Here is a 13,235-nt window from a genome sequence, read left to right on the forward strand (position 1 = left end):
AACACTGCCCTGTGAGGAGAGACTGAAAGAAATGAATATGTTCAGACTTCAGAAGAGAAGATTGATGGCAGGGGGGAGGGGGCATGATATCACTCTATAAGTACCTCAAAGGCTGTCACAAAGAGGTAAGTCAAGACCTCTTCTTGCTGATACCAGAGTGTAGGACACAGAAATCAACTCTCAAGTTGCAATAACCCAGATTCAGGCTAGGTATCAGGAAAGGTTTCCTCAGTGTCAGAGCAACACAAGAGTGGAACCAGCTGCCTAGAATGGTTGTGGACTCTCCCACACTAGAGACATTCAAAAAGAAGCTGGACAGCCATCTGAGTGGGATAGGTTGGACCCTACATGGCTGCTTCCAACTCAACTATTCTATGATTCTAAGTGCTTGAGATTTATTAAAAAATAAAACTACTTACTATATATCAAAACATTCCTTATTAATAGTGTTTGTTAATCAAAAAAACATGAATAAACCAGCAATGCAAGATTTACAATATTCTGCCACACGTTCTTCCAGATTAAAAAAATGCTCTTGCTTATCCTGGACTACCATTAGAAGCCCCTTTTATGAAGACATGTGCATTTGATTACACTTGAATAATGGCTGTGCATGCATACAATAAAGAGTTCCCAAGTATGTTCGTTCAGCACTGTAATTTCACTCCACTGAGCGCTGCTAGTGCATCTCTTCACACTTTTCCTGTTAGCACAAGGAGGTCTGGGTGTGGCTAAACATTCACCCCTAAGTATTCTACACTCATGAATAAGACTGGGTTTTCAGAACCATATGAATACTCATAGATAATAATATATGAACACCCCTAGTGTGGGGCTGATCCTGCATACACTTTTCCTACCACACAGAAAAGCACAGTGGAGATCGGGGCACTCGCTATATCTGTCTTCAGGAGTGGGATACAAGGTCCTCAATACCCAGATTTGCTTGTTTCACCAAACAAGGAAGAACAGGAATTTGAACCCTTGCACACTTCTGCTTCCAGAAAGCTTAATAAGAAAACCTGATATTTTTTTTCAGGTTCAGTTTTTTTTTCCGGAGAGCCAGTGTGGCGTAGTGGTTAAGAGAATGGGCCTGGGACTCAGGTGACCTGGGTTCTAGTCCCCACTCAGCCATGGAGCCAACTGGGAGACTTAGGGCCAGTCACAGACTCTCAGCCCAGCCTACCTCACAGGGTTGTTGTTGTGGGGATAAGATGGAGGAGGAGAATGATGTAAACTGCCTTGAGCCCTTTGTAGGAAAAAGGCAGGCTATAAATCGAAAAATAAATAAATTTCCAATCACTGATTCTTCCTCCCACTCACAAATTCCCTGAAGATCGAACTTCTAGTTACACGATGTGGATAGGCTTCTTCTATTTACTCATAAGGAAATACAGAGGACCAGATCTGGATAGGGACTATCAGAAGGGGGCAGTTTTAACCCTCATCCCCATCCCTACTAGGGTTGAGAAGCCCAGCCTGCAATTTCTGATGAATGCTTTCAGCTATGTAAACTGCAGGTGTGAGGAGCTCTGCCCATATATAATCTACAGCTGTGAACAAAAGGGCTGAAACCCGCTAACTTGCTATGCTTGGCAGCCATTCCGTTTGACCCTGAGCAGTCAGAATCTGTAACTGTAGGAATAGTCCTGGAATGGACTGGGACTTGGGAGAACCAAATTCTAGTCCCCATGAAGCTCACTGGCTGACTTTGGGCCAGTTGCTGATTTTCAGCATAACATGCTTCATGTTGAGCATGAATAGAAATGTGAATTATATAAACTATACTGGTTTCTTTGCAGGGAAAAAAGGCAGGATAGATATATAATAAATAAATTCCGTCTGCAACATGATATTCCTCTGAAAACAGTGATATATTGGCAGAATAAAACTGAGCATGAACAGGCGTTTCATCATTTTGCCAGTGGTTGTACGCCACAGGCTTTGATAGGCCAAAAAATCCTTAATGGCATTTGAACATTGCTCAGATGTTCACCAAGGCAATTAAAGATTGCCTTCCTTGAATTAGCCTGAATTAGCGGCCTTCACCAAGAACTGAATTATGCTATTCCTGCTTTAAAGTTGGAATAAAAGGATTATTGTTGGCATTGTCCATTTCCTGTACCTACTTAATACTAAGCAAAGTAGTTTTCTCACTGTAGGTGGAGATACTGGCTTTCAAACTCAATATCAAAATACTGTTTCCTTCCTCTTTCAGCAATGACATCAGAAGTATCACCAGTCATTCTCTTTCTCTACTTTTTATAAGCTAGCACGACGACACACCCACAACCAAAAATAAAAACCTTTTTAGAACAAAAGCCACTATGTTTGCCTGTTGTTCAAGCTGGTTGTTTCTTTAAGCAGTAATTCCTGGTTAAATAATTTAACACACCCAGATATATGCATAGATGTCCCTACCTTTAGAAACACAAGCAACTTTCACAAAGTGGCAATATATTACATGATACATTGTTTATTCTCAATTCATTTTAATTCCCTGACAAACATATGATATTAACATATGCATCTCATTCAGAAAAGGCTGAAAGAGTATTGTTTCATTCAATAAAGGTTAATAAAACATGATTACTATTCCATATAGTTCTTTAACTATTTTTGCAATTAGATGAGAATTGCTTTTAACTCATACTTAAGCAGCACAAGTAACACACCACCAACATGAACAACATGACCTCACACCACTTTAAATGTGTCATATGCCTTTGTCTTGAGAACCAATTTTGTGAATTACACACAGAGCTTAAGTTGGCCAGAGTCAAATTACTCTTCTAGCTGAGGGCTATTTCAACTAACAGATACTTCTCTGCACTCTGGCACATCCTGAAACAAAAGAGAATCATGAACAATTCAGTGTTCTTTCATGTTGGACACACCCTTGCCTACATCATTATCATTACTAAATTTCTCTACCACCTAGTAGCTGAAGCTCTCTGGGCAATTCACAACAATGCATAAAAGCATAATATAAAATAAAAGCAGCATTAAAAATCATACAAAGGTTACCATACAAACAATTTTAAATCTAAAACAGATATAAAAAGTCACAATAGCCATTCCCTGCAGACATGGGACTGAATGGTCAGCCATTCTCAGTGGAGGAAAAGATGCTTTTAAAATAGCTAAACCAAACATTAAACTGAACTAAGTTAATTTATTTTTAAACCAGCAGTATAATTGTAGCATTGGAAAAAGAGGCAAATCTCCATGCATATAATTCTGCGGCATATAAAGTCAATTAAGCCATGCTTTTGCTTTTAGTCTTAATACTAGAAGATGAAAATATCAGGTTGTCATGGAAACAAGGCTTCACACCTCCTTTCTCAGAAGATACCAAGCAATATAACAGTATCTGCCTAAGTTTCTCACACAGACCAGGTCTGGGTGACAAGTTATGACTTATTAAACCCACGGGTTGTGATGCCCATGGATCTCTAATTACACTTTCACCCTCCACCTGGGAGTTGTCATGTGAACCCAGTAGATTATGTAGATGAGAAATAACCCATGAATAACCCTAAAACAGACCATGGGTTATGCAAGGGTTGTTTAATCCTCTCGTAAACCAAGTTTGCACAACAGAAAGCTGGGGGTACATATTTAAAATGGTAGCTGGACATGCCAAACACATACTGAAGCTGCATGAGCTTCAGTGTCTCATGAATACTCTATTTCATGGCTGGTTAGTTATTCCTGGATGGGTAGTGGAAGTAAGACTCCCTTAGCTCCTTTGCATTTTCTCCCAAAACTGGAGTTGAGACAAACTATCTCTGCCCACACACTCTCATCTACACTTGACTAGAGTAAAAGTGGTTACAAAAGACTGAGGTTTCTTTTGATTTTCTATACCAGGAAGGAAGTGTCTCTAATTTATAATTAGCATTTGCCATATTACTATAGAAAATTTAACTTCTTTTGTTAAAAATGTGTTTGTATACTTGACAGACATAAATGGCAGAAGAAACAATCAAACAGGATTCATCTGATTTGCTCTCTCAAAATTGAAGCATTTCAAGGCTCCTCACTGCTGGCTGAAGACCAACCAGAAGTTTAAAATACAAACAAGTGTATAGATTTGACACAACACTGCATCTAATGTTCTTTCAGCTCCATTGCAAACATGACACAAATTTCCGGTCTGTTGTATTGTAAACAGTAGATTATAGCCATTTCTTTTCAAAAACGTAACTTGATAGCTTTATAGACTAGAGCTAACACTGCACACTCCATGTCCCATTTTTCTGAGCAGCCTTTGACATAACCTTTCAATTGCCATTCATGACTGCAGCCAAGTCCAGGTATGTATTGCCTTTGTTTACTTCTTGCCCTTGTCACCCTTGCTTCTCCCTCCCTCCGGTATCCACTGCAGGTAAATGTGGATTGATCCTTAGGACAGAGATAGTCGATTCTTTGTAAAATGCCAGTGACACAACAGCATTAGCAACTGGCTGGTCCATTCCTATCTTATGGTCTGCAAGAAACTGAAAGTTAACCTAAGTTAAGGAAGAACAGATTTGACAGAAGTGGATATATTCTTATTCTGCAGCATGCAGTATTAAAGCACTTCTTCTCTATTAGACCTACCCAATAAGGTTAAATCCTTATTTAAGCCTGCAGTTTTTTCACCAGCAGCAAATATCACTACACAGAGGACTCTGGGAAATGGAAAATAATATAATGTGCTGAAAATGCAATTCTATAGGAATCCTACTGAGTTCAACAGCATACACACCAAGGAAAGTGTGTAGGATGACAGCCTGAAACAAACTGACTGGTACCTGTTCTTGCAAAGCAAATTCAATAAATACTAATAAATAAGTAAAACCGTTTTAACAGGTAGAATTCTGACCCCAAGAAGAACTTGTCTATGCTTCCATTATTTAATTTAGGGTGGAAAAGTCTTAAGCAGTTTCCCCCTCCTTTTTCTACACCAATTTCTCTCCTCCTCTTGAGAAGGAAGCAAACAATCCTTAGAAATTTGCATCTCCCAACAATGCCAGCTCTTGTCAACATACGTGGACATGCAAGCTTACAATGGCCTGGCTTCTGAACTCCTAAATAAATTGTTAGCTTTGATGCAAAACATGTCATTAGCACAGCTATTCAACAAACAACTTTAACAGTGGCAAAAAGAAATGGCCTTTGAAGGGTTTTATTCGGGATGAGTAGTGAATCCAGTTTACCTATTCAGACACATCTCCCTTCCTGTTTGCTCAGCTCAGGCACTCACAATTCTTAGTCACCAGCATGCCCAGGACACTTATGAGAGCAATCTTTCAACAAGAGACCTTTAATCAGACTGCAACTGAGGAGTCTGCCAACATGATTTTCAACACAAGCTTAAACGCTTTTATGTGCATAGGAACTAAACATGTTTCAGTAAACATCGGCACTGGTTTGATTAAATTTCAACATGCCCAAGTTAGCTCACTGGGCGACTCTGGGCCAGTCAAGCACTCTCAGTCTAAGCTACCTCACAAGGTTGTTGTTGTGAGGTTAAACGGCAAACCTTGTAAGCTGCCTTCTGGTCCTTGCAAGAGGAAGAAAGGTGAGGTAGAAATGTAATATGACCTAACTTTCTTCTTCATCACCACCACCACCAGAGAACAGTGCCCTCTGAATCAGCCTGCCATGCATTAGAAAACAATAATCCTAACCACAAATGTAATTGTGAACTATTAAAGGAAGGGTTAACAGAAAAGGAATTTAGGCATACAAATAGCGTTAGACAAAACAGACAAAACAGCATTAATTAACTGCTGAACCTGCTACCTTAAAAGGGGGATGGAAAGAACAACATATACACACAGGATTTTCCTGTACATCTGATTCAGAACTCTAATGAGAAGCAGAATGAAGGAAGGAGGCAACCTGTTGCATGAGGGCTCCCCTGCCCTCTTCTGGATGGATAACCTCAAGTACGGTAAGTCAGGATACCTGGGCAGCTGGGCTTAAGACAGAAAAACAAAGGCTAGGCACATATCATGTGACAATGCATCTCGAGTCCTGCTGGTGCAATACAGCAATATATTGGAGCTAGGAAAAACCACTAGATCAGATCTTGCCTCGGCCCTGGACTCACACAGTGAGTCCACAGGGTCACACACCCCAAGAGCTTGCCAAGTGATGACAAAATCAGGTTAGCAAAGCCTAATTCCACTTTATTCTGGCAGTCTTGATGGTGCTGTGATTTAAATGAGGTTACAAATGCAAAACCACACTTTTTCTGAGTTTTTTTATTTTACTTTTTATCAGGATTTGTGAAAGTTCTTATATATAGACATGTAGAAACAGTTGTCATGCACGGATTGGCAGCTGCAGGGGAGAACAGAAATGTTAATTTCATGTTTCATGATTGAAGGAGCACACACAATTTCTAATGGGACCTCTCCCCCATTCAGGGTCTAAAATTGACCGGTTATGTCACTGTTCACTCCACTGCCTTGCTGACCATCTCTCAGACTCAGTCTTCGCAACAGCAAGGTGCAGCTACTAATGGTGCTCTGTCAACAAGGCTGATACAGGAATTACAGAGATAAAGTATAATCTACACTTTGAATGTGTGAAATGCACTCTTTCTTCTTCCCTGCCAACAAGTCAATCTGACTAACAGCAGCCCTATGAATGAATGTCCTTCAGAAAGTCCTGTCCTTGACAATCCAGCTCTGTTCTTGTAAATGAAATGCACCCTATGAATGCTAAATATTAGGACAACACTATCTATGCCCATAGCAACATCCATTGACGTTTCTTTGAAACTTGTTTGAAAGCTAGTTGCTCTGTGTTTGCACAACATGATAAGCCACCCAACACCTGATGTGCCCAACAGTTGATCTCTAACGCCATGACAATGGAACCAGTGACTTAGAGAAGGTTTGGCTGTCCCACACTGGAGGGATCCAAGATGGAACTGGACAGCCATCTGAGCAGGCGTTGGGCCCAACGGCCCTCTGGCCCCTTCCCATTCTGCTACCCTTTGATTCTATCAACCCACCCTATCCCCCACAGGCATCTCAGGGGATACTACAGAAACAGTAAGCTTTTTCCTGCTCCCCACTACTGCTTGGCAGCAGCACCAGGGAAGGGGAGCACCCACTGCTGAAGCAACAGGCGTTGCCTGCCACTGCACCCAACACAACTCCATAGCAACCTCTACCTTAAAATAGAAATTGAACCTCCAAACCTCACAGGTAGATCTTTCCTCCCATAATTTATATGAGTGTACAAAGCCCTTTTCTCTCATGCAAGCTCACAAACATGGGGAAAAACATGCTTATGACATTGCATTTGTTTGATTCTGTCTGCAAAGTTACAATTAGCCAAGTCCAACACCCTTGTTAGAAATGCTACTGGACAGTGGGACGATTTATCACTGCTTTGCCAGGACAAGCAAGTGATGAACCTCAAAACTGTAAACAAGATGTGAAAAGTGGAGATGGACCTGTTTTTCCACCCACACTAGTCAATGCTGAGTACTGCTGGCCTTAATCACAACATGGGGATGGATGTAGCCATTGCATGCGCCAGGAGACAATGTTTTGAGGACTACAGCAAACATTTCCAACAATGTTTCCTATAATTAAAGAGGGATCTCAACTCTTCAACTCCAAGTGATATTTCATTGTGGCAGCCTAATATTATAGTTTGATTTAGCAGCAAACACAATATTCTGTACTTGGGGAGTGAGGCGCAGCTCTCTGCCTCACTTGCTAAGGGATGTCATCTTAATGCAAGGCAGCAGAGGTACGTAGTTGTGCTGTAGTCTCTGGCTCCCAAGCAAAGCAAGCATCCCCATGCCACAAAGGGAAGGGCCCCTGTCACCAGTATGAGAGGAAACACTGTGCTAGATCCCAAGACCCACCATGTGAGGAAAGCTTCCTATACTACCATGCCAGCATAACCCTGGCACACATAAACCTCAATTTTATATCAATAGTGCAGACTTCCATAAATTCGTTTTTAGGACTAGGGTATAACACAAAATTATGCTCTAACATATCAATCCCAATATGATCACATTCATTATGAAAGAGGGAATATGCCTATGACTTTAAAGGTTAGCAGGAAGAAAGCATGCCTGAGCAGCTGCCGAGGTCAGTGCAATGGACCTGCAGAAACCCTACGCACAGTTTGTTATCTGCAGTTCAGTGAATGGCTGCCTATCACAAACAGCATTTGAAACTTCACACTGTTTCAGCAGCAGTTTCCCATGCAGCTGTTTTTGCTGCACAAACTTTAAAACATCCACCACCACCACCTTCAATGGAAAGGGATGCTTTGGATTGTAGCCTAGATATAAAACCAAGAAATGTATCAGCTTGTTCATGCAAATAAAAATAAGGGGAGGGGAAGGGAAGGAAGAGAGGGAAGGGAACTCAGTCGAATATCAAAAATGTAACACTGAATGGCTAAGGATGCTTTATATCAAGAAATGCACTGAGGTGAGCAAGGAGAAGAAATGACAAAAAGGCAGCTTTATGCTGACAGGCAGGGTTAAATGATGACAGTCTAATAATTTAGTCACTTGCATGTCCCAGATACCTTAATGTTCTAATGATTTAAAGAAAGACACAGAGACTGACCCCAGACAATAGGGCAACTGGCTGTAGTTTAATGCATGAGAGCCTGCATTACATTCTTAAGTTAGCAAGATTTTATTAAGAGTTGTTCACAGGGCCTAGTGAAGCAGAACAGTTTAATTTACCCTCATTCTTACAGAAGAATATTTTTGTTAGCTATCAAACTCAGAAACGGCAGGGTATGGCGGGGGGGGGGCAACTATTTAAAAGATTCACTAACCCTAAAAATTCCAAAGGAGGCACAGTCACAGAACTAAATACTGGCCTTACAAGAACATTTCTTTCTGATGTATAACTAACACAAAGGCCAAGGTCATTTCAAAATTCACCTGCATTAACCAGTTTCATTTTAAATATGGAATCCCATATGGGTCAATTTTAGCCTGAAAACATCCCCCTTTTTATGAAAATACAGGAGTGACCCCATTGTCCCAAAGCACTCTTGGGAACAAAGGGCAAAGACCCATATAGGAAATTCCAGCACTCCTTGCTCTATGCACAAGACGGGAGGTGGACTTAATTCTTTCAGGTATGATATGGTGCCAGAAGGACTACATCATCAGCCCTCTGACCCCCACATGGACAGCACCATTTGTGCTCACAGGTATAATTTCTGCATGTAACATATGTGCAGGTGGATAAATGTCACAAACCTATTCATTTGCGTAATGGGACTTTGTGGGATCAGGCATATAGTAAGTGTATATGCTTTTGCTCCATTTTTGTTAAAACAGCTTTCAGATAAGCCCTGAAAAAACAAAGTTGGCACAAGCACCCCCCAAATTGTGATCTAAGAGATAAATATTTTGAATGGCATGCCGTACACCATAATTGTACAAGATGTTGGCCACTTTTATATCATGCCAAATGAAACTACTCCCCTGCCCCCAAGGTTAAGAGCTTCTATAAAGCCATGTCACCTTTAACTTGGCTGCTTCCTAATCCCTTCTTTATAGTGACCTTTACTGACATAGGTAAACTCAAATGTAGTGTATGGACAAACAGACCTAGATCTCAAATTAAAGTATGGCATTATTAAAAACAAGAAGTGTTTTTAATGTACCACCTGCCTCTCATCTAACATGCGATGTTGGAGCTGTGATTTGACCTAGCAAACAGTTTTGTGGGTGAATATTGAGAATGCAGTCCATTAAAACTATGCTTAATAAAAGCTTTAAGATATCTGCTAGGAAGTAATGAACAGCCATAAAAGAATGCCAATCTGAGATGTTGAAAGAATCCAACTCTTTAAAATTAAGGACACACTTGGACTTTGATGATGTTCTGTGGAATTAGTGAGAAGATAATTTTTGAATGTAATTGCTTTTGATTTCTAAGTCATACAAAAACACTGTTAGGAAATTCAATCACAGATCACACCTTAGCCTGGGGAGCATGTGTGTGGGGAGGCGCCTTACTTTCCTCTCCAGGCATCTATTTTGTTTCCATGTTCAAGACTAAATGATCCTTTCCGAGTTATCCACTGCTGCCTAGAAATTGGTTCTCAGACCACAGCTATCAAAAATCAAGTAGAGAAGGCCACCTTTCATTTTAAATACATGAAAAAAGTTCGTTCTTTAAAAACAAAATAAAACAAAATACTCCTACACATAAGGCACCAGCCAGTGTACTGTTACATAAGACACCTTCTTGAACCCACTTTAGAACAAAACTTGTTTCTTCTATTTAGAAACTGAGGAGGAGGCGGAAGGAGCAAAGCCATGGGGAATATTTAAAACAGAAGAGAGTATGTATGTATGCATAATCACACCTTAACACACAAGCAGCGATTAGTATTTCAAATCAATCTAACCGATACTTCCAGCCAGGAGAATGGACAAGCTAAAGTGCTGTCATTTCCCTACAGGGGGAAGGGGGCTGAAACAAACCTAGTATTAAAGACAAGCACTCTTCGGAAAGCGGGGGGGGGGGGGGGCGATTAGTTCCTGCCTCCTAGCTTCTTTGGAAAACGGCTCTCTTCTTTACGGCTTGCTCTCTCGGTCCCTTCTCGCAGGGAGAGTCGAACACGTATACCCGTATCTCTACTAGGCTCTCTCGCCGTAAAAAGCGTGCCTTTCTATCAGACCTCCACATCAGGAAAGCATATGAGGAATTTGGAATGGTGCTGGGTTTTCTTATCCCCGTCCCCACACACATTGCCCCCTCCCCGAAAAAAAAGTTAGCATAACGAAAATTGCTGCCTGAAATGGACAGGAAAATCGGGAGAAGCAACCAAAGCATACGGTGAGATAAGGCAGGTGCTTACAAAGAATTTATTTCCCTATCAAAGAAGCTCATAGAACAACCCGATCCATCTAAAGAGAAGCAGGACGGATAGAAGAGGGTGGCAGGCTGTAGGTGAGAAGAGAGGGGCACAGAGGAAGCGAGGAAAGCTGCAAAATCTTGCAACAGGTGACTGCTATTCGGCGAGGCACACAAAGCAAACGGGCATGCAACGCCGGCACCGCTACTAGAGAGCAGGGGCAGAAAAAGAGTGTGCCCACCAAGGAATCCCGACGCAGCCGAGAGGACCCCCACCGGCTGCGGGGCAAAGGGGCGGAGAGGCCATGAGTGCGGCGCAGCCCCTCAACCCGACCCCCACCCCCCAGGGTGCCATACGACGGGATCTTACCTTGTAGACATTTTCGGTGATCCTGTGCACCTCCTCCGAGCGCGACATGACGATGCCGGGGGCTCCGGGCAGCACCATAGACCGGGCAGGGCGCAGAGCTCGACCGTGAGCGCGGGAGACGCAGCAAGTACTGCAGCTAAGCTCCGAGGACGATGCAGGCGGCGCGGCAGGGAAAGGCGCGACGTTTTATATCGCCTCCCAGGGCCTGGCTCATCCCACGGCAGCCGCCTCCTCCGCCTCCACCCGCCCCCGGCCCCGCCTGCTCCGGATTGCTCTGCCTGCCCTGGCGGTCGCCTGGAGGAGCGCAGCCTGAAAAGGGCGGGCAGTGGGAAGTCGGGAGCAGGAGTCAGGCAAGGGGCAGGCGGGGGCGGGGGCGGGCTGGAGTTACGCCCGGGCTCCGCGCGGGGGTGTCCACGCAAAAAGCCCCACGCAGGGGCCGGCACGTGCACCCACGCAGAGCTGCCACCTGGGGAGCAGCTGTCCACCGCCCAGTCAGCCCTGCGAAAAGGGCCCATCTGCCCTCACGCGCGCCGCCTCACAGCAAGACCATGGGCAAAGCCGTCCCCGCTCCTCCCGCCCACAGGACAACGCTGCCCCATCGTTACACACACACACGCACACACAACTGGGAGAGAAAGCAGTGCTTGCTGTCCTGTCATTAGTTAGTCAGACCACCCTAGCAAACACTTGATCCATCCGCCTCTTCTGTTGCTATGACTGGAGCCTATTCACACAGCACATGGGAGCAGCAGCCATTCAGCCAACCCCTGCTGACTCCCAGATAACTCCTACGGACTGAGCTGATCCGAGGTGAATGTAGATAAGCGGGTGCGGGAGGAGAGATCAGTCCCCTCAAAGGCGAACAGCACATGCTGCTCAAGGGAAGTATGGCGCCACGGCAGAGCAAGTGCCAAGCTCATCATCCAGGCAGCACCCGCACATAAACACCATGGCACTGTGTTTCAAACATTCCTCAACCAGGCAGCATAACATTAGATGAACTGGAGGCATACACCACTCTTTGCCACAACTTACACAAAAACTGGCTTAAATCTGAACCAAGGCTCAACAAGATTTAGTCCTGGAATCTGTTTTGATGCTTGCTACCCTCCCCCACCCCCACCCCCCTCTCTCTCACACACACACACAATATACCATAGAGAACAGTGGATGTCTATATATGCAGAAAGCTTCTCTCTCCTGTCTGAGTAACACAAACTTCACCAAACATCTGAAGTTAGGGCTAGAAAATGTATTTCCAGACTGGCACCCCTCCCCCCTTAGAACTGCACTGCCCACACTGGGGAAAAAAAACGTGCTGCAAAAAGGGAAGACACCATTGACATCTTTAAGTAACTCCACATCATTGCTTTCCAGGATAGGCTGGATGTCCACATGGTGGGCATGTCGTGAGCGGAGCCGGCTGGTGCCGGAGGTCAGACTAGATGGCCAGGGAGACCCATCTGACTAGCTCTGTTTCTATGTTTCCCTAATTCTCAGAAATGCATGGGCAGTCCAGAGAACACCATCTTCTGCTGATAACCCTCCCATGTTTCCTTGTCACTTCCTCTGGCTTTTTTCTTGTCACAGAAAATCAATTAAGGAAAAAAAGACAGAACAACTGCAGGATGCTTTCTGATTGGTAGTGCTATGATCCCCCTGTCTGGAAGCATCCTCTCCTCCTCCCAGTCCCCTGGACACAGCAGAATACATTGCAACTGAATGCTGCACAAGGATTTGCCACAATAAAATCATAGAATACATCAATTTCTTCCATATACATATGCCAGTAAAAAGCTGAAACAAAGCAACATACTGCAATACACAAACCTGAACATGAATCCCCCTCCACATACTCACATCAATTTCTTTCATAAATATACATGGTTTCAAGCCCAGCCTTATGGTACTCAAAACAAATGTAGTTTTGCTATTCTTTCCAATAGGCTTGTTCAGAGCAAACTATACTACTGTGTCACTTTGAGAAGGAAAAAGAGGACCTG

General features: G+C 43.3%; 1 protein-coding gene across 4 annotated transcripts in view; it reads right to left on the minus strand.

Annotated features, from left to right (window-relative positions):
- Nucleotides 1–11,378, minus strand: part of BAIAP2 (BAR/IMD domain containing adaptor protein 2) — a 132,996-nt gene extending 121,618 nt beyond the window's left edge. For 3 of the 4 annotated variants that reach the window (XM_044456459.1, XM_044456460.1, XM_044456458.1), the window contains exon 1: nt 11,233–11,377. In XM_044456459.1, the coding sequence (XP_044312394.1) occupies nt 11,233–11,310 (78 nt within the window). In that variant the 5' untranslated portion in view covers nt 11,311–11,377. Of the gene's footprint in view, nt 1–11,232 lie in introns of all 4 variants that reach the window. The other variant, XM_044456457.1, reaches the window with a different exon arrangement.
- Nucleotides 11,379–13,235: the final 1,857 nt, after the last annotated feature.

Source organism: Varanus komodoensis, unplaced genomic scaffold (genome assembly GCF_004798865.1).
Source record: "Varanus komodoensis strain SLA01 unplaced genomic scaffold, ASM479886v1 scaffold84, whole genome shotgun sequence".
Classification (NCBI taxonomy): Eukaryota; Metazoa; Chordata; class Lepidosauria; order Squamata; family Varanidae; genus Varanus; species Varanus komodoensis.